Raw genomic sequence first — 24,114 nt, forward strand, 5'->3', positions numbered from 1 at the left:
ACTGCATGCAATGATGGACCATAAAACGAGATAGAAAAAAAGGAGAAATGTTGGCAATAAAAACCAATAATATTGCAGTTACGGTACAGCCAATAAATTAAAATGCTAAGTTTAGCTTTTTCTTTTGTAGGGCCAAAGTGGTGTGCTTGGAAAGATCCTGGAACGCATCAAGCAATTTACATGTATTTTACTGTTCGTATAACATAAAATCCCTACAACTAAACATTCTTGGAGCGATTATTTACGGTTGTGGAAGGGTCTACTGAACGTCAATTCAAGCAGGCTACAGAAAGTGTGCTTTTTTATACATTCTATAATAGGTAGCAATCAAACCCAAGATCTTTTGGCTATTACAAACTCAGCAGTATGTACAATGAGTAGACAACTTCAACTAAAAATGCTTGCATTTTAGGGAATCATTGTTTGCTATCAGGGTCACTACTCTTAGCAACACTACGGCTCATTCGAAAGGTAAATTTTGCTACCTTTTCCAGCTATCTTAGCTGATTTCATTCAGCACACAAAAACACCAGTTGAGAAAATAACTGTTAAATTTATGGTCAAATATTAGTTGCTGTTTTTTCAGAGCAAGTTCAGTACCACTTGGCGTATGACCTTTTGACCAAATTAACCAAAATTATGCTGACAACAGTCTTAAATCATTGCATGGTTATGGTAGCACCAATATCACAGCTTCAATAAAGCCTCCGAAAAGGCCTCAAGAAGAATGTAGTGAGAAATCTCCAGTTCAGTTGGACCAAACCAGTTTAACAGTGCTTTTATTTCTTACAAACCTGATTATTAAACTTTATGCTGCCTTCATGTTTATGCTTTTATTACTCACCTATCGTCGAGATTACTTTTGAGTGCATATAACAGATCAGGGAAAGCATCAATTGCTGCGCCAGTTAACCATTTTGATAAGCAGAAGAAAAATATTCAAGAATAAGCAGAGATCAACCGGCATGTGCAGAGCGAGATGCGAGTGAAATTTTAAACCGGACAGACGTTGAAAACACTGTCTAAAATATTAATTCATAGTGTACATACAATGTCCATCGTGACAAAGCGATTTAAAATAGATATTGTTTATTTGCAAACTTTATGAGTACAAATAATAGCACATTATGAAAAGGTTAGCAAGAGCAGGCCATACATTAGAAATACTAGATAAAGCCTTTTTCAGGCAAAAACTCATGCACAATTTCACATACATGCTTACGCAAACATACACAAGTGAGCGATAATTGACAGAGGCAAACACGTACAGTATGACAATATACTAAGGACATAACTAAAAGGAAAATTTCGAAGGCCCTTGACCAGTAGCACTTGAAGTAGATGGCTGAGAGAATTGGAATTGATCAGTTTGCTGCGATGGAACGAGAGCCTCGTCTGAATCAGCTTCCTCACAAAAGTGGGTCTCAATCAATCTCAACGCATACTGGTATATCTACAGAGAGCGTAACAGAAATTTCTAAAATATTTACTTATAGAGAAACATGACACTGAGTAAGAAGCCAGTCTAAAAAGGCAGAAACCTAAGCTAAGAACAGACCCATAACTGCAGAACTGTTGCAGAAACCTAAGCTAAGAATAGACCCATAACTGCAGAACTGTTGCAGAAACCTAAGCTAAGATTAGACCCATAACTGCAGAACTGTTGCAAAAACCTAAGCTGGAGAGCCATTCAGGATTCATATTCAGTCGAGTTAACTGGTGTCAGCTAACACTAAATGCTATAAAATAGGAGCGACCCTAATTGACAGTTTTTGGACTCGGCATAAATTGGTTGATTCGAAGAATAATCATCATTTTAAAACAATTGATGCATAGGTAGGCTTTTATTTGCAAATATATTTAATTCACTGCAATTTTCACAAGCAATCATTTAAATCTCACAGAAGGCCTACCTCAACGTTATCATGCTCCTGTAGGGCCTCGAGTTTGTCCAAGCCACCGAGCTCTTCTATCATTAAGCAAATCCTCACTTTTGTCTCCTGACCGTGTTTGCCAGCGGCTATAAGGATGTTGTTGATAGAGTCTAGCACAACCAGGACCGTCTTTGGATCCTTTGCCACCATCAGCTCAAGCAAAGGGGGAAGAGCACCCTTATCAACGGTATATGCTGTTTGCTGAAGTGAGCCTAAATCAAATGTCTCAATTGAGAAAACAAAGAGTGAATTAGGAGTAGCACCTAAGACCTCACAATCAGGCAACATTTGTCAATGAAGGTCAGACAAAAGTGCACAAAATTTTAGGCCTACAGGGATACAACAATAAAATTTCATGCTTGACTTACTTGAAAGAAACAAAAATTTGCCTCCCTTGTTCTGTCCTTCAAGCAATAATGCATTCAAATACAAATTTTGTCTGCACATGTTATTTTTTAAGGAAGTCAAAACAGAAGATTTTACATTTGCTAGTTTAAATATTGACTTGCAACAAAACTTACATTACAGTTATTTGGTATCAAAAAGTTCACCATGTCTCACCCTGCTGTGATGTAGGCGCAAAATATGTGGAAATGTAATTACAAGCTCTTAAAAGCTTAAAAACGAACAGTTAATTGCTGCCATCACGAACACGTCGTAGGCTGGAATCAATTTATTTCTCTGATGTACTCAAGAAATTTGGTTATTGTTTTGACATGTGATGTTATCACGTGAATTAAAAGGCCAATAAAAGGCTCAAAATAAACCTGCTCGTAGCACTCTATAATTATGACAAACACTTCGGGTTTTACTGAAAAGCCCGTATCAAATATAGATGTTTGCTAGTTTACAGTTTCCTTTCAGCTTGGGCTAATCATCTAGTCGTAATCTGATCATGTGACCCATACTTCCTGCCAAATAACGCGAACAATTTCTGCAGCATTTTTCGACTATCACAGGTGACCAACAGACTAGTCATGTTTGTCAGAAGATGATATGCACTCCTTCGAGCTAAGGTTAAAAAATTAAACAAATTTTTACGGTTGGTTTTGAAATATCGGTGCTCAAAATGACAGCATTACAATGATGGTGAAATAGACGCGTAAGGACAATAAACATGGTTATATTGAATGCGAGAAGTATACTTGTGAAAATATTTTGATGAATGAGGTTGCATGAAAGTGTAAACAGAAGCCATCTTGTTCAGCTACGCCCCATATGAGCCGTTTTGGAAAGGGATTCTAATCTACGGCGTTTTCGTGATTGCTGCGATTAACTGTTCGCTTTTGAACTTTTAAGAGCTTGTAATCACATTTCCACATATTTTGTACCTACAACACACCAGCGTAAGCTACAACACACCAGCGTATGAATCTTTATACCAAATAATGGTAATGTGAATTTTGTTGCAAGTAAACCTTTAAACAAGGTGGTAAAAACAGCCAAAATTTATGTAATATTACCCTCTCGAGCTAATGCAACAGTGGGATAAAATGGCTGTTACTGATAGACACCGTGCAGTAGAGTTCGGAGTCCTAAATAGTTCCTTATGACTACATTGTACACCCTAATAGTGCCCACATCTACATGTATATCGTAGTGAGTGTAATTATTTGAGTAGATAGTCAACATAGTAGCTATAACAACAATATTCACGTTTGTTATAGACTTGAATGATAGCAAATTGTTCAAGAACATCACTTCAGATAAAATGAAGTTGTCTGTCCAATGAGTTTTGTTACACATGTTTGTTGTGTTGTGTTGTTATGTTTTTGTTTTGTTATGCTCTCCTATCTACGTACTTGATAACTCATATAAAGTGTTTTCGAAGATTATAATTGAGGCAACTTATAATTGAACACTCACAATGGCACTATCACATTCCTTGTGATTCAATGGGTAACCCAAATTGACAGTAAACAGCAATAAACAAGGTTACGTACATACCGCCAGATGTCAAGTTAGTGATAACCCAGACAGCCTCCTTCTGACTTTTAAAGTCGCCTGTTTTCATCACCTCCAGAATGGATGGGATGATGTCATGATCAATGACCGCCTGTATCTGTGACTGTGAAGTCATAAATTAATAATTTAAATTTCAAACAAAAAGATAAAAAGGCATGTCTATGTTTTCTCTGTAATCTAACATTTTTAGACCTATGACATAAATATGCAAGGCGCAGACAATATCCATATAAACACATGCATATATGAAGATGAATGTTTGTGGATTGCCTTATTTTGATTAATTTGATTGATGTTTTGGCTTTTAAATGTGATGCTTTACAGGAATAGAAAGAACTTTCAGGGCGATTTCTACGAGTTTCTGAAGTTCATTTGTGCTACTAGTGCATGATCAAACTTGAAACCAAAAAAGTTTAAATTTTAGGCATTTGAAAACTTATGACGGCGAAGTTCAAATAAGCTGAAGAAAAAACATCACTATATGGGTAAACAAGCAATGAACTATCCTATTTTACAATTAACCTATTTATTGTTACGCTGAGAAATATTAAAAGTGAAATAGCTGTTCAAGCTGAGTGTCTAAGTATGGTGTATGACATAGTGTATGACATAGTGTACAACATCAAAAACTATTGCATTTGCAGCTGAATAAATTAAGTAATCAGAAAAGATTTATCTTTTTTCCTTCGAAAGCTAATATGTGACTGACAGTTTATCTACACCCGAACTAGAAGCTATGAGAGAATGAACATTGTAAATCAGTTTTTTACAATCACAGTTATCATGGCTTTGGTAACTGTTTAGAGCAATGGGGACTAAACCATCAAACACACACACACACACACACACACACACCCTTGCTTAGTGACTATTTTTTTTACAATATTTTAATAAATACTCTCTTAATCTACTCGCTGTCTCAAACATGAATACAGAAACAGAGATTTGCTCAGAAACTAATAACATAAAGCTATGTACCGCAAAACATTTATTTGAACGCCAACTCGATTTGAGCGCCACGATAGGTGAAAAATTAAAAAATAGGGCGTCCCTCTTTAATTGACGCAATTTCTATTTGAACGCCACTTCTATTTGACCGGCACTATTTGACATTCAATTTTTACTAACCCATAACAATAAGGGATCAATAGAAAAGTGTCCACAAAACCGTACGAATGACTTGATTACATCAATAATAATAATCAATTCGTTTGTTGTTCCTGTTCATATCAAAAGCTGTTGTCCAACTCCAAGTCTTTAAACCTTATCAGTAAAGACTTTGAAAGCAACACCATAGATATAATTAGTAACTGTAGCAGGCTGATAGTAGTTCCATTTTTAATGCTGTCTTGATACTTCAGTGTATAAACGGGTCAAAATGTTTTCGCTTTTACGATGGAAGTACGATTGCTACTAAGTATAATAGTCTTACTATTTTGAGGCTAACATTTGGAGGCTATTTTGATTACACTCGTTTTCGCTTTATTTGCGCTAGAAGTTTCTATTCAAAATGGAATCGCGTAAAAATTTTGCTCTGCTAAAAATCGTTTGGGCACTAATATCGACTAGCTCAGCTGAGCAGAAGTTTGCCAGTCAATAGAACATGAAATGTTTTAAACAGAAATAGCAATCATATCGCAACTGGCTGAGAAAATGATGCTAATATTTTTGTATTAAAAATGTTAGTACTTGTTTTAAAATGTTAATTTTTGTCGCTGCTAGTATGATAATTATGGCTTGTTTGTCACTTGTTCTTGCATATATATTTGTACCATTTGATAAATTATTATTATAAAACCTATAAAATTTGTAGATTTATAGCATATTATTAGACAGCATGATTGCGGTAATCTAAACTCAGCTTATGATGGATCAATGCTCGTAACTCCTGTTCCATAGCGCATAAAAAGCCAGTTTTGGCTGCAAACTGTAAAAAGCATATCGATGAGTGAAACGAGCTCTTATGCAACCTTATTTAAAATGAAATAAAAACTTATAAGCTCAAACAAATTGCAACACAGGCTATAAGACCATTGTAGGTTAATTGTAAGCAATAGATAACTGGTAAAAACATGAATCAGCTTCCTCGGGTGTATTTATTTAGAGGTCTACGACAAGTTGGAGCAGATTTTTTAATTTCACCAGGTTACTGTCGTACCGTCTGAAGAAGAGTACAAAACATAAGCGTCATTCAATTCGCACGTGAAAGGGAAAAATATATCTTCTTGGTATTTTGACGAGGCGTTTAAAAAATACAATGCCACACTTTATTTCAACCTCACCTCTAACAACGCGCCACTATAAGGGAAAGTTTAAAAGACTAAGCGTTCAAATAAAGGTTTTCCGGTAAAGTTGAGCATAAATTATTAAAACCTAAAACAGGCCAGTGGTTTTATGTCATCGTTTTGCACTATCATTATGTTTAAACTCTGTCCTGGCTGATAATGAACTCCTGTTTAAGCAAAATTTGGACATCCACCAAGAATGCTCTCAATGCAGAAAAAACCCACATCTAACAGTTTGATGAATATAATATGACCTGCAGCTAGAAAAGTATGCTAGACCTAAAGCAGAAACCTACTCATGTTAGTATTTTAGAAGTATGAGTACACATGTGTGTAAACAGTTGTTGAAGCCAGCATAGAAACTAGTAAAATATCACTCAAATACCTAAAGGCTCTGTTAGGCCATTTTTAGGGGAAACAACCTGATAACATTACATTAAGACAAGTTTTTACTGTGTGTACATACACCTAATAATTTTAGCTCATTCGAAGCATCAGTTCCCTTTCAACCGGTTGAAATATACAAGCATTATTGACCGTCTTGACAGGTCATTTAAATTTATGTATGTAAAGAATTGAGTGTTACAATAAAAATTGTGTGTTACAATAAAATTGATCTTTCAAATGACCTGAAATTTGGTAACTACATAAAAAACTCTAAGTGTCGACTGATTATTTCACTCGAAAGTGTCCCAAAACACCCTTCAGACTATAGATAGAAATACTATTGGCATAAAATTTTCAAAATATTTTGTTGGTAGTGAACCATTTGCTCGCATAGCACGTTATGGAATAAATTCCATGTTGCTAAGAGAAAACGCAAAACATGATGTTCAACGTATTATTGGCTAAATGTAAGTTTTATTTCAGAGTTTTAAAGGCATCAATCACCAGGTAAACAACGAAAGCTCAGCTCCAAAATAGTCAAAAAATGGGACACATTTAATTCCAGTATGGACTTACAGGTTGGTACAAAATGTTCACCAACTCAATGACTTTGCAGCGCATGAAGTTAAACATGACTACCAAACAGTTGTAAGAGCGAGCTTGATATATTGATAGTCCTTGCAACAGTAGATGCAGCAAAGGCAGTGCTGATCTCTAAAGGCAAGATCTACTTGCTAGGACAAAAGGAGTACCTGACTTCCAGCAGTGATGTTGCTGATAGCCCAGGCTGCCTCTTTCCTAATGTTGCTCTTAGAATGCGAGAGAAGGGCAGGAAATGCAGCCAGAGCATGGGGTTCATCTACAACGGCTTGCGTCTGCTGGTCTGTACCTACAAGCGGTTTGCATAAGGAATTATCACAAATTACATTTCATACTTTTGCTATTTGAAGAGCTTTAACAATAACCTAAAATATCCTACTTCCCACTACACTCATAAGACCAATATTCTTTTCAAGTGAATTGTATCAGCCAGTAAAACTTCCTAAGTACAATACAGAAAAAGATTTTGATTTTCAGAGTCTTTTACTAAATCATGAGTTCGAGAAGTGCTGAATCATTATTATGAATCATTTTAAATCAAAATAAAGTGATATAAAAGAAAAATGCAAACAAGAATTAAGATCAACACAAGAACTGTTAAAGGTAATAATATAACTAATCTCTATATTACTTCAACAAATAATGAGATGTTAACAACAACCATCTCTGGATGCAAAATTTACAACCTTTTCACCTCAGCAAATGCCATAAAATCTGTGCAGCTTGTGTAACATTTGACAAACTTACATGTATAACAAAAGAGTCATAGATAATAGAAGTATTAAATAGATTACTTTGTCAATTTACAAAAACTACAGTGCATACCCGGATTATGACATCCGTTTTAAAAATTTTTTCACCTTGCAATGGAACACAATGTTTTTTTTTCATTCACTCATAACACCATTTTTTTCAACAAAATGTCTCTCGAAGTTCAAATTTGGAGGGTGGTCAGAATCACGAAGATACTGATATGCTATTTGAAATCCCTCCCACGATGCCAAAAAAGAGATACGATGCTCGCTCTCTTTCAGTTCAGCATTCTTCATGTTTCGTAAATGCTTAATATTGCGCGAGTGAAACGAAAATTAGTGAACAGTAAGCGAAAACTTACTGTGCATTTTAGCTATCATTAATATAATATAGCATTTCACTATAATATTTACCATAAAATTTAAATTATTATACGCATATAAATACCTATATAAAGGTTTAATTCGTTAGCCACGGGTCCTAAGATTAATAACGATATTAAATGAAGAAGTAAAAATCATAACCACAATCATAAGCAGATTGTAACCATTAAATACACCAAAGTTACTGTAAGTAACTGTAGTTATTAAGGTTAATATATATATACTATTTTGTTACTATTGATTAATATATAAAGTACACATATAAAATTTTGACGCTTGTTCTACTAGGGCGTGTTTACATTAGAAAATTATTATGGGTTTCTATAACCCTCTATACGACATTTTCGCTTTACGATGCCAACACCGGAACGAATTAATGTCGAATGGCGGGGACCGCAGTATTTGTAATATTTCTTCGACTACGAATCTATTCCTTTTCATTCAAGTACAGTCTTACAACTGTATGAAAAGAATAGATGAAGAGAATGAAGAACTGTATGAAGAGAAATACCTCAGCAAAATTTATCAAGTAGAGCTATTAAAATTCAGAGAAAAAACAACTTCGAGGTAGCTAGATGCCCTTTCACACAATATTACAGATGAGCTGGTAAAGTGAAAATAATCCCATCATCTTACAAACAAAAGTAACTCCATCTTTCCTCCATTTACTGCTCAGTAAGTATTTCACATTTCTTTTTTGAATGAATATTCCTAATTGGTGTCAATAAATATTAACGCCATTAATTTGTTCCAGGTACGATTAAATCTCATTAAATATATGTTTTACTGTAACAACATTGTCAAGTTTTTATCCGCAAATTATTTGGCTATTACGATGTTGCAGAAAACTTGTTAGGCAACAACAGAATCTGGTACAACTTTAAGTAGCTAAATAAGAAGCGTTTGAAGAATGAATAATACACATAGCATACCGGTGATGTTTGGACCTACTAAAGTTCAGCATAAGATGGATGCCCTTTTAAAAACTGACTGAAGTAGTTCTAACCTGTTCTAGTCAGTTATTTGCAGCATAAGAAGTTAGCTTGGAAGTATGAAACGGTGAATTCACTTGTCATATGGTTGTGACCTGGCGGAAACCAGAAACACAATGAATTGGATTTCACCACTACACAGCTGCATACTACTGCTACTTACCAGTAACTATATTACCAATAGCGCGTAGAGCAGGAGTTACAACAAGAGACTGTTCGTGATAGAGTAGTCGGACTAAACTAGGAAGAACTCCAGAGTCGAGGACAACCTAAAATGAGTTGATAGTTGATGCAATTTATTCTGTCAATGGTACAGAACATCTATTAAAATAACATTGTTATACTTTTAATTATAATAAATACAATTTTTAAGTGATACAAAAGGTTGGCAACAATACCTGAATTTTCTCATTAGCTCCATCAGTGATATAGCTGAGAGCCCAGCATGTGTCACTGAGTACTTCTGCATCGTCATGATGCAGCATTCGAGCGAATATCGGGAGACAGCGGCAACACGACTCAAATGGGGGAGGAGGATTCTTGTTGCGACACAGGTTTGAGAGAGTCCAAGCAATATTTCTCATGGAGGATATCTGTAATAATGAACAGAGACGAAGCCTGTCTATCAATGAAACGACCAATTGCAGATGTTGCATGACTCAATCCTGTATTGCTAGCAGAACACCCATGTAGTGTGCTATCACTTATCGTTATCAATTTATGAGGACATTGTACAATTGGTGCTTGATCATAGCATGTGTATCTATGGTTTCGAACTCATTGGTGATGAATAGCGGTCCTAAGTATCTCACATAAAAACATAGAGACATTACCAAAAAAAAGCAAATATTAAATTTGTCCTGTAAGCAAAACAATACTCTTTTACAGTAGATTGACTCTTTCGCTACCGCGAGCCGATGTATCGACTTTCGCGGTAATATAAGTATAGACCGTAAGCCGATGTATCGGCTTATCATAGAGTTTTACTTTTCTTTTTATTACGAAGCCTACACATTAGCTAGACTAATCAAAATTTGTCTCCAATGAAACAACATTTTTGCAACCAATAAAAATTTTTTTGGTTCAACAATTCAAACAATTCGCGGTAACATAAGTACAGACTGTAAGTCGGTGTATCGGCTTATCAATAAGGTTTCACATTTCTTTTATTATAAAGCCTACACATTAGCTAGACTAATCAAATTTCGTCTTCAACGAAACAACCTTGTTGCCAATCACGTGCAACCAATAGAAAGATTTTTGGCTGAACAATTCCATTTATAATTATTTTTCAAACAGCAAAAGCAGATCGCTATCGTCATGGCAATAAAAAACACACTGCGTTAGTTCAATGCAAAGCGTTAGAAAAATCATTAGTGAGATTTACTAAACAATTATATACTTATTTTGTAGAGAATTTTTTTCTGAACAAGATGCATTTTATATTTAAATTTATATGTTTTTATTCTCAAGATACTGCTTAACTACTAGCGGTACATTGGTTTTTCGAAAATCCGTTTGAATTTATTTGGGCAGAATAATCGTTCAGTCAGAATTTAATGCGGTAACGAAATAGTTAAGTACTAGTCATTCGAATTTAACAATCTGATCAGCTAACTGAACTCACATAATAAACTATTTTTCTACATAGTTGGGGAGGAACAGTAGGTTATCACAAAGGATTCCCCTAAAAGTACGCAGTAGCAATTAGAGTTGTGCAGACCTGATGAAACACTGCCACATCATCACAACGAAATGAAAGCTACTTGCTAGTACACCAAGTTAAAAGCTTACACTGAATTAATCCGCTGCTCACCTTAGTATTGGGGGTAACAAGAGCTATTAGAGACTTGACTGCCCCTGCATCTATCACATAGTCCCTGAAGTGTGGGCCATCACCCGCTATATTACCCAAGGCCCAGACAGCTTGTTCGGAGACATTTTCAGCAGCAGAACTCAACAAGGCCACAAATTGAGGTATAGCACCAGCTTTAACGACGGCAGCAGTCTGCTCAGCTGTCCCTGGAGATAGTGAACTAGATTAAGTATATGACAGCAAACTGTAGTAGGCTGACATCAACCAAAACCTTTGAGCTAGGAGAAGCTGATAGATAACTTTATGGAGTTTTCTAGTCTGCATAGAGCTCAAAACTAACTAGTTAACTTTCATCCAAGTATATTCGTCGATGAACAGCATCTCTAAGTAATTATGTTATGATGCTGCAATATAACTTTTATACCTTTAACACAAGCAATACAGCAATCCCACAACTTAGCTAAGGTTACATTACAAACCCAAGTGGAATATGTGAATTTCCTCGAAATGGAAACAGAACAATAAACTTCTATCTCAACTTGTTTTTTTTTGTTAAACCCTGTGTCCAGTTATAGCAATTAAAATCTAGCAATGAAAAATCCGTACGACACTAGATTTGATCTAGTGACCTCCACATTTAGAGGGGACAAACTTTCCCATTACACTACACAGAATACAATGGGCAAATAGTCATTACATTGGTTAAGCTACTCATTTATAAAGCGCTTGCTTGGGGTTAACAACTAGCGCTGTTGATCGTTATGTGTAACGATTGTTAAACTGGCCCAAAACATAAGTATTGTTTAAGTAATGATTTTAGCAGAGATTTTGCTTTCCAGGTAAGTTACTCAAATTCATTAGGTAATTAGTCTATTCTATTACCCACGCGAGTAGAAGACTGAAATCCATAAGAGCTTGACAAGAACTGAGTGGAAAAACATCACTGGAGTAAAAATCTAAGAGGCAAAGCCAATGCTAAATATTAATGAACTGATCGGCTTCAGACAAACAGATGAAATGCACATTTTGAGGAATCTCTGTTGATGAAGGAAGTATGGTCAAATTCACTTAATAGTTAATGAGCGCTTTCAAACTACTCTAGTATGAAATTCTAGTTTGAAAGCTAACATCAACCCGGCTCATTGCTAGATAACTTGGTTATTAATAGACTATGCACTCCTCATTCACACTTTCGCAACAACACTGACAGTGTATCGCTATACGTATCTAAATGAAGCCCAAATCTGGTGTAATGTACCCTGGTGTCATGTAGTGACCATAAATATACTGTATAGCTGCACAATTGACTGACTTTTTTTAACTTGATCATTTTGCAAAAAAATAAATTGACTGACTTTTAAACTTAAGTTATCTTTGTTAAAGGCATATGATGAAACTTGAGTGATCACGAAAGCCATGATACAGCAAAGCATCATAAATTGAAGCCGCGAAGTAGATAGAATTACAGTTAAATGTCTTACGTGAACAATGCGATGTCTAAAGGTCTAGACACGCTAGGCGATTTTATTGCGTGCATCATGAGGGTGGAGAAGCCGGAGATATCGCTGGCGTGTGCTTAAACACGCTTGGGCGATTTACCAGCAAACAATATAGTGGGTACACTGACAAACTGCTGATAAAATTCCGTACCATTAGTTGCTTCTGAGTTGTTAATAAATTTAGGTAAGTCGATAGGCAACGACGTAAGTTTTTTACATCGTTTATAATAATTCTGCTTTTGTTATTAGGCCTATCTCACTTTCACGGATTGTACACTACAAGAAGACTTGACTCCAAATGTTGGCTTCCGACTAAAATTTTTTTTTGTAATTTCTGTGTGTTTTGTCGTACAGGGCTGGAAGTGCTTTCATTAAATTTATGAACAATTCAGTGTTCGTTCTGATGATGTTTCAATTGTAACATAATAGCAAAATGTCGCTGCTGTACATTGGTGAACTTCGATAAAAAATAACTACCCGCCATAAAATTGTATTCTGGGAAATTCCCCTCGCTAGCGATAATCACTGTTTCCATGAATCACATAATTCGCATGATTCACATAATTCGAATGATTCGCAAGTTGAGTTACTTTGCAATCGAGCGTTTCAATGATCACCTGCCAATGCGGATTTAACGCCAGCGCTTGACCACATAAGTCAAGTGTTAGCCTAATTAATGACTATAAATAGCTACGTCTTGTCACGTCCAGTCTTGTCACGCTAAGCTTAGCAGCAATCCAGAACGTTGGCGCATTGAGGCTGCTGAAATCGAAATAAAAACGACTGAAGCGTGAAAATGTTTTTAATGTAATAGCCATCGATATTCTAATGCGCATTAATCGCAAATGCCGTTTCCATGATTCGCAAGCACGATGAATTCAATAAAGTATTGCGGTTCGCAAAACTCACTTAGCTTGCAGATTTATGCCATTTCCATGAGGTGGATAACATGCGGATTGGCTCACAGTTGCAAATTATGCGCGTCATGGAAACGCAGTGCATGTTGTGATGAGAAGGGCTAGCGTTATCGCTCTGCATGAGCTCGCTCTAGAGCAGATTAGCGCTACGCGATATCGCTTATTGTGTTTCACCTTGAGATATTTTAGAAATGAAGGTGCCAGCGGGTTAGTGATGTGTCAGGAATATTTGCCGCAGGTGTTGGTAGTTTGAAAGCACTCTCTGATGATAAACCTGATGGTGATTCTTTAGAACTTAAACAGTATAAAATCCTTAGCAGAAATATAAAAGTAACTCATATTCAATAACCTTCACAAATGACGACATAAACTAAAAACAGATAGTAATTACAGTTGAGACTACAGTACTAACAGCAATACTACTAGATCATGAGATATGCTGCCAGAAACTAACCTGATGCGATGTTGGTTAGGGCCCAGGCTGCTTCAAACTGCAAAGGCACATTGTCTACGCAACTCAGGAAGCTTACTAGCCTTGGAACCAAGCCTGCACTAATAAAGTCGTCAATCGGTGGATTACGTTCCCTAGAGAGAATCTTGCGTGTTACTTGCACAGCTTTCATATGCTGCTCAGGATCGCTGCAGTTGATGGCGGCAATGATTTCAGGCATTGTCATAGCCATTGTCGAAGCATCCACATTCTAGAGTAAAAAATAAAGCGATATACCAAAAGAGCATGTATTCATTATCTAATATTACCATAAGAAATTTTAGTAAATGAGTAAATGTACATTGGTGCAGTACAGAATGAAAGGTGATGCAGCAGACAACCCTGAAGCTGTGTGTATCACAAAATTATAAAGTATTTCATAACCTCATTTTAATATGCACAACTATTTGTTCAAACGCTGATCAGGTGTGATGGAATTTTCCCAGTTTAACCCTATCACGACTGAATGCAAGAAAAGCAAAAGAGCTGCTACAGTAGCATTCATCTTTATAATAGTTGACTATGTAAAGTGGAAAGCTGAGAAAATTGTCTACAAGCTGATATATTCTTGTAGCTTGTAGCTAACATTTGGGGATCTTATAATTGTAGTTGTAATTAGTTAGAGCTGTTCAAGTTTGTTGCAATTTGCTCAACTTTACAAGCACTTTTAGACATTATCTATATGTTTAACGATGTTTTATGGAAATCCATAGGATCCATTCATATGTTTGCTACAGTTTACAGTGAAAACTGGCTTTGTATGCAAAACAGAAGGTTAGTTATGAGCCTGTACTTTTCACAAGCATGGTTTGGATAACAGCTACGGCTTATTAAACTGTACAAATCTGTATATTTATCGGACAAATAACAATCTATCAAATGTTAAAAATAAAATTATAAAGCAAGCTACATAAGGTACAAGTCATGATGTCTATAACACTAGCAGAGAACAAAATAAAAGCACTTGATTAGATTAATGTAGCATATATAGCTTCCGATGCCAATTGCTATACCATTGTTGCTTTCACGTTCATTTACTCTAACTTACAAACTTTTTTCCGCACAATAAATTATATTTTATTTGGCCATTTTAAATAGTTTCCACAGAAAAGATGATGGATTTGAACAATCACTACTTGCTCACGTGTGCTAAGCACAAAGCATAGCTTTACAAGGTAAGAAATACTACATTGTGATTACCCCAGCTGATTAATCTTGCCACAATCCAAATTTTTAAATAATTTATAGCATGTTAAAAGGGTCTACCTAAATTCAAATTCGTCAGGACTCGTTCTGAAGGTACAGACCTTCAATCCAATGTTTTAAGGATTCGTCTCAAAGGAGTTGAATTACTATATATTTGACATCTACGCAACAGTTTCCAGGTGTATTTTTGATTATGACAAATTCTCAACTCGACACAGATTTTCATAGGTCTGCAGTCTGCATGATTTGAATCTTGTTATCAAGAGCGCTGATGTTGCTAATTTGGTATTAGAAATTTTTTTTAGAAAGTATTTTATTTTGAAAGTATCTGAAAATGGAATTGTCAGCAATTTTAAAGATTATATACGTACCTAATGTACATACTTAATGTAAGACTGATTGTAAAAATTGCAGTACACTTCTTAGTCAAATATAATGCATACAAAAAGGTATCTAAAGTTTGAAGAAGACCCCATCTTGAATGATAAACAGTTGATTATTTATTAACTCTTTTGCTACCGCATTAAATTCTGATTGAACAATTTTTCTGCCCAAATTAATTCAAACGGATTTTCGAAAAACCGATATACCGCTAGTATTTAGACAACATCTCGAGAATAAAAACAGATATTGTTTCGCTGTAAAATGTATCTTATTCAGTAAAACATTCTCTAAAAGATAAGTATAAAATTGTTTATGAAATCTCTCTTGCAATTTTTCTTTGCGTTCAACGAACGCGGCGTGTTTCTTTTTGCCATGACAATAATGATCTGGTTTTGCTGTTTTGAAAAATAATTAGAAATGGAATTGTTGAGCCAAATAATTTTTTATTGGTTGCACGTGATTGGCAACAAGGTTGTTTTTTTACAAAAAAATTTGATTGGTCTAGCTAATGTGTAGGCTTCGTAATGAGAAGAAAAGTGAAACCCTATCGATAAGCCGATACATCGGCTTACGGTCTGTACTTATATTACTGCGCAAGCCGATACATCGGCTTGCAGCTGCGAAAGAGTTAAAGATGTGAGTTCAAAGTATGTTCAAAGATCGAAGTGTATAGCTAGGAATGTTAAGTTGAAAATAAAAGCAAGCATTAGGACCCCACATTTAACGATGCTAAATATCCACCATGAAAATTAAGTAAAAACATGGGAGAGTGCCCAAGGAATCGGTACTTACAGACGAGCGTTCCTGCAGTGGACTCACAGGCTCTGTAACATCCGCCTCTGCAACATTCCTCCTTTTCATCAGCTGGTCGTCCTTCTTGAGCTTTCTCAACTCCAGGCTCGCATCAGCTCTTTTCCTTCGACCATCCTATTAAAATTCATTCATGAGGAGAAACACTCTCTGCATTGATCCTTTCAGACATTGTTTAATAAGACTCATGAGTCCTTGCATTGCTATTAGCCAGGATATAGTTTGTCTAAGTTGTTATTCCTTAACAGTAAATGCTGAACATGCTAGCTGATTCTGGTTTGCTAGTGTTGGAATATTACATCATCAGCGATTGGTTTTTGTGGTACCGTCAAATCTCTTAATCCAAAGATGATCTTTTCCAATATTTGCTTTATATGTTGAAATCATTGCATGTTGGAAAAAATATCTAACAAGAATAAAGCGTATTTCGTTTAATTCATTTCCAGCTAATAATAACGCTACAAGTAATATCAGATAGAATTTAAACAAACGAACCATATAAAACCATGTGAAAACTAGATGCCATAAAAGAGAATTTTGGGTCAAAGCTTCACTGGTACCTATTTACTTGGATTATTTAATTGAGATGAGGAATTCACATTTACAGTCACAGCAACTACCATAAAATCAATCTTGAATACGACCTAGATATTGATAGACTTATTCTCCAAATAAAATAACATGCATATTTCACTCATGCACCAGTGAATATTCAACCATGCTACCCAGAGCACAATAGTAAATGAATCATGGTCCTAAAGTATTGGATGATTATGTGATTAAAAGAACCCCTATATAAAATGTCAAAGTTAATGTTGTGACGATGTGTAATACTGCATTGAAACTGCTTGTTAAAATGATTGCCGATGGAAGTGTTAACCAAGTGTTATCACCAAGTTTTAATCTATCAATTACATTACCACAAAAATTTAACATTTGCGTCTAATCATACTTTCAACAAGCATACTTCTATAGGGAACTTTTAAACAAGCAATAATCATTAGCAAATACAGCTGCGAAACAACATTTTACCACTTTACTACTTCTATTGTCATCAAGCATGTTGTTGTCAGGAAGTGTAATCGCACATTTTTCCTAGTTTTAAGAAGTCGGAGAGTTTCCTATCATGAGACTTGCTAAAACGACGTTTAGATGTTTTTTACTTTGCCTGGCTCAGTGCTGACGTCTAGCAGTGTTTGAATCTCACATATGGCGCAATACAATTTGCGCGATCATGCAAAATCGTTGATGACAATAACTTACCTTACAAATTATTTTATTCAGCAAAGCAGAATAATTGTCAAGGCATACAAAAAAGCAGCGTACAAATTGATGGCAATTTGATTACTCGAATATGTGAAACAAATCTCCTTTGTAGTGATTTGAGTTAGTTTTCATTTTGGTTTTACCCTAGAGCTTCTCCAAGCGCTAGTACTCTGTATGTCGGTGCTAAAGAGCATTCGAAAAGACTTGGATCAGGATGTGAATTTACTTTTGGACAAGGTTGAAGACAGTGGATCAGATTACACCCAAACAATTCAAACTGTAGTTTTGATTATTCCGATGATCCATATTCACGAATACGCTCTTTGCTATATCACAGCACACACAAAAATTAGTAGGAAATAGTAATGCTGGTAAACCATCATTGCAGTGGCTAAACATTATTTATAATAATCTAAATTTAATATACAGTCAAACATGGATAACTCGGCCACGGATATTTCGAACACATTGTTAACTCGAACGGATTCTTTGGTCCGTTCCTACGCATTGATAAATTGCTTTAGATAACTCGAACTTAACACGGTTAACTCAAACAGTTTTTTGCCCAAGTTTTTAAGGAACAAACTTAAAACAAACTTTGGTTTGTTTTAATCCGAAGGAATTTACATTAATCGCGGAGCTATGACTACTCTGCCTTCCTAGCGAGTAAAGTGCTCCCTATAGGTATATAGTGTACATATATTTCCCCCGTACCGTATAATGGAACCGATTAGGAGACCGTATAAAAGCTGATTAGTGGTGTCGCTAACACGTCAGCTAAGTTACGGCCAAACTAAAAACGTTAAAAAGTATTAGCGATAAAAATTTAATAAAGATCGACACAACATGCAAAATGCATATTGTAAGAGTGATTATATGTGGATATATAAGGATAACACACCTTTTCACAGACTACACTCGATAGGTTTTTTAAATGAAACAACTACTCAGATGTGAAGCATGCGTTTTTGGATTGGTCGTAAATGTTTACTTGTGTGAAGTTTTAAAAATTATCCGAAAATTTAAATATTTTTCTGTCAGCTAAGATTTGTTTGTAGTTTTAGGTGATGTGACTGCCAAGATGTTTTAAGATTAAAATTGGCAAAATTGATTCTTGTTAAAACGCTCAGAAGAAAAAGATGGATTTTTTTCTGAGTGTTTCGACGACGATCAAGTTTTGCCAACTTTAATCTGAAAACCTCATAGCAGTACATCACCTAAAACAACAAACAAATCTCAAGTAATAGAAAAACATCTTTACTTCCTGATAAATACTTTTGAAACTTTACATGAGGGGCCCTATAACTTGTAACAAGCAATCTATGATTTTGCTTTATACAGTTTGTATATGGGTCTATCCATAAATAAATGGATTTTTTGGCAAAATTTCAAAACAGTAATTTCATTAAAATAATGCTTCACATATGAAGTATACATACTAAACCCTAAGATGGAAAATAATTGTTGGGGTAGTGCTCCTCTATCATGTTTTAATAGTTTGCTAAAGTTAGTGTATTTGCACAAAATACTTTATAGCCATAATGGCAAGATAGAGATGCTTGTACAGGGTATACATATTACTCTGAACACAAATACCTAATTGTAATGGATTTCACAATGGCTTTGCTGCCCGTTAATGCATAAATTGGCATTGCGTGCACTGATCTATTGGTATGGGGCTCTTTTATAAGTTGGCATGATTTGAGTAACAATGGTGACAGGAAACATCGATAAGTTTCTACTACACTTGTATTATTAGTTCAAAATTAGTAGTAATTTGTTTTCAACGCTAACTTTATACGCTGTACCTTTAACTAATTTCAGTTTTGTTCAAAGTTGCGCATGTTTCCGAAATTTGCGTCACCGCTGCTACACTGTCACCATTGTTACACCCCTCAACTCATATAATTATAAGAATAATTTGAGTGAATTTCACATTTAACAGTAATTTGTGGGGTTGTTGATGTTCTCATGTATGAGTTACTCATTATAATGTAAATTTAAGCCATTGTGGGAACTTAACAAGCTTCTTCTAACAAGTTAGCAAATGGTTGCTACCTTACAAATGTATTACTAAGACTTGCAACTCCGATACTGAGAATGGTTCAAAATTTAATCAAATCTACTCATGGGAGTAACTTGAAACAAGTGCTTGAAACAGAATATTGCTAGGGGGAAAGTCTGCTGGTCATTTCTGTTTTCAACATGGGTAAGACAACATCTGCAGATCAGATGCGGAAATATCGTAATAAAATACGTCATGTTCAAAACAATAGACTCAATATTTGACTGCCCAAGTTAGTAAAAATCAAAAAAGTAGAACAAAAAAAGAGCTCAACTTACAGAAGATCAATTGGAGGAAACTAGAAAAAGCAAGAATTAGAGTTCAGCAATACAGAGATCGGGAAAAAACTTTTGAAAGTAGAATTACCAGGTATGTACATTCATTTTTTTCTTCAAAAAACTTAATGCTTTTCTACATCTGCGTACATTATGAATGTTTTAAGTTAATGTTTCAATTATTTTGTGAAAAATTGCTATTAAAGTTTAAATTCATTTTTTGTAGCAACCACTTCCCAATTTGACAACCCACAATCTGAAGATAAAGCTGTACAAAGATTGATCAAGCACTTTTAAACAGCCCAAGCAAAGGTCGCCAGACTGTCCATAAACTAGCAAGATAGTCCATGTCAGTTGGACTATCATCGTCGGAAGATGGCAATAGAGAGGAGAAAAGATAAAATAAAACAAAGAAATAGAAAAGTAAACGTATGCCATTCGAACGTTTTAACTTTTTACTTTTGATCCTGATGACCAAGCAATTAGTGATCCAGAATGTGAGCGCAATCCCGAACCCATGAAACAACTAGCAAGCACATTGAAAGAAGGTGATTTTGTGCTAACATTGCTGTCTAGAAAAAAAACTTCTAGGCATTATGTAGGAGTGGTAAAAAATGTAGATGCCCTCGAAGCTGAAGTGCAGTTTTTTTTAAAAAGTGAAACCAAACAACACTTGCTGTTAATACAAAAAATATATCATGGGTAGAATTTCATCACATAGCCAAGTCACTGTCTTGTCCTACTTTCTCTAAAAGAGGTCAGTAAGGTTTTACAAAAGATTTAGAGCATGCAGAATTATCTAAAATATTTTGTTAGTACATTCTCACAATTACATGATCAATATTCATTTTTTCATCTTACGTTATTTAGGCTTAATCATGTTTGTCATGTATTATTACTATTATATTATTATACTTTATACTTTGAAACCAATAAAAAACATTTCAAGTTAAGGCTTGCCTATATATATATATATTGTAATCACTAGTTTTAATACCATTATTGATCTCATTGCAGTGAACTTAAATACTTATAAGTTTACAGGATATAAGAAGTGTAACGATGGTGACAATCGAATGTAACAGCGGTGTTTACAAGCATGTAGTTCACCACTACCATTTAATATCTGTATAAATTTTAGTGCATATGTCAGCAAGCTTCTTTAAAATAAGACAAATAGGTTTATATAATTGTGCTTCCCACCAAATCAGAGAGTTTTAAGGATAAGCGACTAGCTCTTCAAAATGCATATTTTTCTGATGTTACGCGAGTGACGCACTAACTAAAAGATTTCTTAGTAAAAATTAACGTTAGTGTTACATATTATACATCATTCGAAAGAACTTGTTGAGCTCTACGAGAATATTTGATTTAAAATCATCTTAAATGTAATACCAATATTTTATAATTAAATTTATGCTCTAATTGTAACAATGGTGATTATGGATAGACCCATATGTACATGTATCTTCTGTTAAATGCATGCACTTGTGACAGTGCTCTGATAACTCAAACACTTTCGCTAGGTCTCGTGAAGTTTGAGTTATCCATGTTTGACTGTATCTAATTTAATGATAATAGTAGCGGCAATCACTTGAGTTGATAATGACCTGAGAATTATTATTATACTGTTATGATTTTGAGCGTTATTATATCTAGAACAGGAGTCACATTATAGTAGGTACGATTCATCTCGCTGACAAAATAAAATAGGACATAATGCTAGTTAGGCTTGCTCTCCTAGTACTGTCTATTGTTGCAACATCTGCTCCATATAAGTTTTTTTTTGTAAAAGAGGACTCAGAATGTGTCTCCAAGGCGAAGTTATCCATCTTCTTTTGAACTTTCAAATTTTTTGCTTTTGAAATGTAATGACAAATGAGTGATGAAATCTTGAAATATTTTCTCCTTGCCGATGGCAGTACTTTTGTTAATTTTTAATATTTTGTTTTGCTTACTGTTGCTCTCGTATCAAAATACTTGGAATGTACCTAATACATTCATTAATACCAACTATCATTATATCAGTTTATAATAGACTTGATTTCAAATCAAAAAGTGACTTGGACACATATACCGACAGAACATTTAACTACACTCAATTCTTGCTTACATCAGTGCCTCGACCTTTGTTCTTGAACTGTCTGGATCTAGATGCATTCTCAGCCATTGCGAAGATTTATCTACAAAAATAGTAGGTTTTGACCAAAGCACAACATATGTAAAAATAATTTGCCACAGACGAGCTACACTACAAACTGATATAGTTGAGATCTAAAGCATTTATGGATATTGAAATGCAAGCTTTCATCTAAAATGAAGTGAAACAGCGCATACACTTGAAGAACTAAAAACATGAGCAGCGAAAAACAGGAACGATAAAACAGAATGTATTTGATGCTGTAGTAGTTTCAGCTTTTTGTTTAAAAAATAATTACTTCTAAAAATCACCATTTTCAAGCGAGCATGTACGATGTAAGATGGCCAATGGGGATAAAATATGACCCACGGATATGAAAAACTATCCTTAATACAAACGAACGAGTTTTACAGACAGTTTATAAGCATTATGGATCAACTACATAGATTCATAAAACTAAAAGCAAATATTGTTCTAAGAGAACAAAACGAATTGCAACTTACTAGTTAAAAAGAGAGCAAAATCACAAGTCTGGCAGACTTTCACGCAGGAGACTACAGATTGAAAGAGAGCGGGTCAAAACTGATAATTGGTCAACGTGAAAACACGTGACCCTTGTTTAACCATAATATAAGAGAATGTATGAAAAAAACTAGATTGGCTAGTAGAGCCAATGAACATCGTCATATGTCTTGCTCGTATCAACTCATAGTGTACATTATTGAACTCGGTCTACTAGGTGTTTTCTTGATAGAACTAATCAAGGTCAATTAAGGTCAATAGAGCTAATAGAGCTAATAGAGCCAGAGCCGTATAGCTTCACGGGGGTGAAGCTAGGCGGCTATGAATAAAGCTAGATTAAGGTCATGTCGCAGATTTGTGTTTAATGCAAATTGCGATCGTTTGTGATCGCGCTACGACTTAGTTACTAAGTATAGTCACACGTGGGCCAAGCTCACCAACTATTGCTCTCCAAACATTACAATTCTATACAAACCGAAACGAAAGATAATAAAACAGTCTTCACCTGGCCATGTGCAAAGCTCTAAGAACTTGTTCAGGATATTTTTTTTATGTCTAGAACTGAATTGTGGTCTAGGTGAAGCGTGGCGTCAGGATTAAATTTGTTAGCTCCGATATAGATTCTGAATGTACAATTACGTTTTTCTAAAAATGTGGGCTGCAAGCATTGAAATTATTGCCAATAATCTAGATGACACTGAAGAAAAAATACGAGTATAAAGTTCTATGCAGTGGCAACGGTCACAAGCATGCAGACCTGCCAACCCAAGAGTGGGGCAATGCGTGAGATTTGGTTTTGAGGCAATTGAAGTATCAATGATAGTATATATAAAATTGTGGAAATTGGGGCAAAAATCTCACGCATTTCTCACGCATTTTCATATTTTCTTTGGGGTGATTGCGTGAGTCTCACGCCCAAAGCGTGAGAGTTGGCAGGTATGCAAGCATGGTATACATATATGACAATTGCAACTTAACTGTAAAGCAAGTCTACCGCTCTAATGTACAGTGCTTCAAAGGCTTTACTATCTTAGCTTAAGCCGAAGATTTTATGGTAGCCAAATCACAAATCAACCCTCCTACCTACTATATTAAGGATGATTCTATTCCCACTCTCAAATCTACGATGAACAACTGTAGCTTGCCAGGTAGTCCCACTACTACAAAACCTATTGACGCTAACCTCTGTAGTAACTGCTCCAAACTTGAAGAGGTGCTGAGTCAGCTGATGAAAATAATCTGTAAAGTCGAAAATCAGCTATCAACACAAAATAATAATCTACCGTCATCTACTTGTACAAAACTAAAAAGGCTCGAAGCCAAAATCACTTCTTTAAAGGTTGAATTGGCAACAAAACTACGGCGTTTTCGTGATGGCTGCGATTAACTATTCGTTTTTGAGTTTTTAAGAGCTTGTAATCACAT

The 24,114-nt window shown here is 35.2% G+C and overlaps 1 protein-coding gene across 1 annotated transcript; it reads right to left on the minus strand.

Moving 5' to 3' along the window:
- Nucleotides 1–866: 866 nt before the first annotated feature.
- LOC137403637 (importin subunit alpha-5-like) lies at nt 867–22,747 on the minus strand. The gene is made up of 11 exons (XM_068089617.1): nt 22,671–22,747; nt 22,141–22,210; nt 16,404–16,538; nt 13,986–14,232; nt 11,116–11,321; nt 9,698–9,892; nt 9,463–9,568; nt 7,324–7,460; nt 3,882–4,002; nt 1,914–2,146; nt 867–1,453 (listed from the first exon to the last, which is right to left on the minus strand). The coding sequence occupies exons 2-11, from the start codon at nt 22,195–22,197 to the stop codon at nt 1,295–1,297; spliced, it is 1,596 nt and encodes a 531-aa protein (XP_067945718.1). The 5' UTR covers nt 22,198–22,210; nt 22,671–22,747; the 3' UTR covers nt 867–1,294.
- Nucleotides 22,748–24,114: the final 1,367 nt, after the last annotated feature.

The sequence above is a fragment of the Watersipora subatra genome, chromosome 9, assembly GCF_963576615.1.
Source record: "Watersipora subatra chromosome 9, tzWatSuba1.1, whole genome shotgun sequence".
Lineage (NCBI taxonomy): Eukaryota > Metazoa > Bryozoa > Gymnolaemata > Cheilostomatida > Watersiporidae > Watersipora > Watersipora subatra.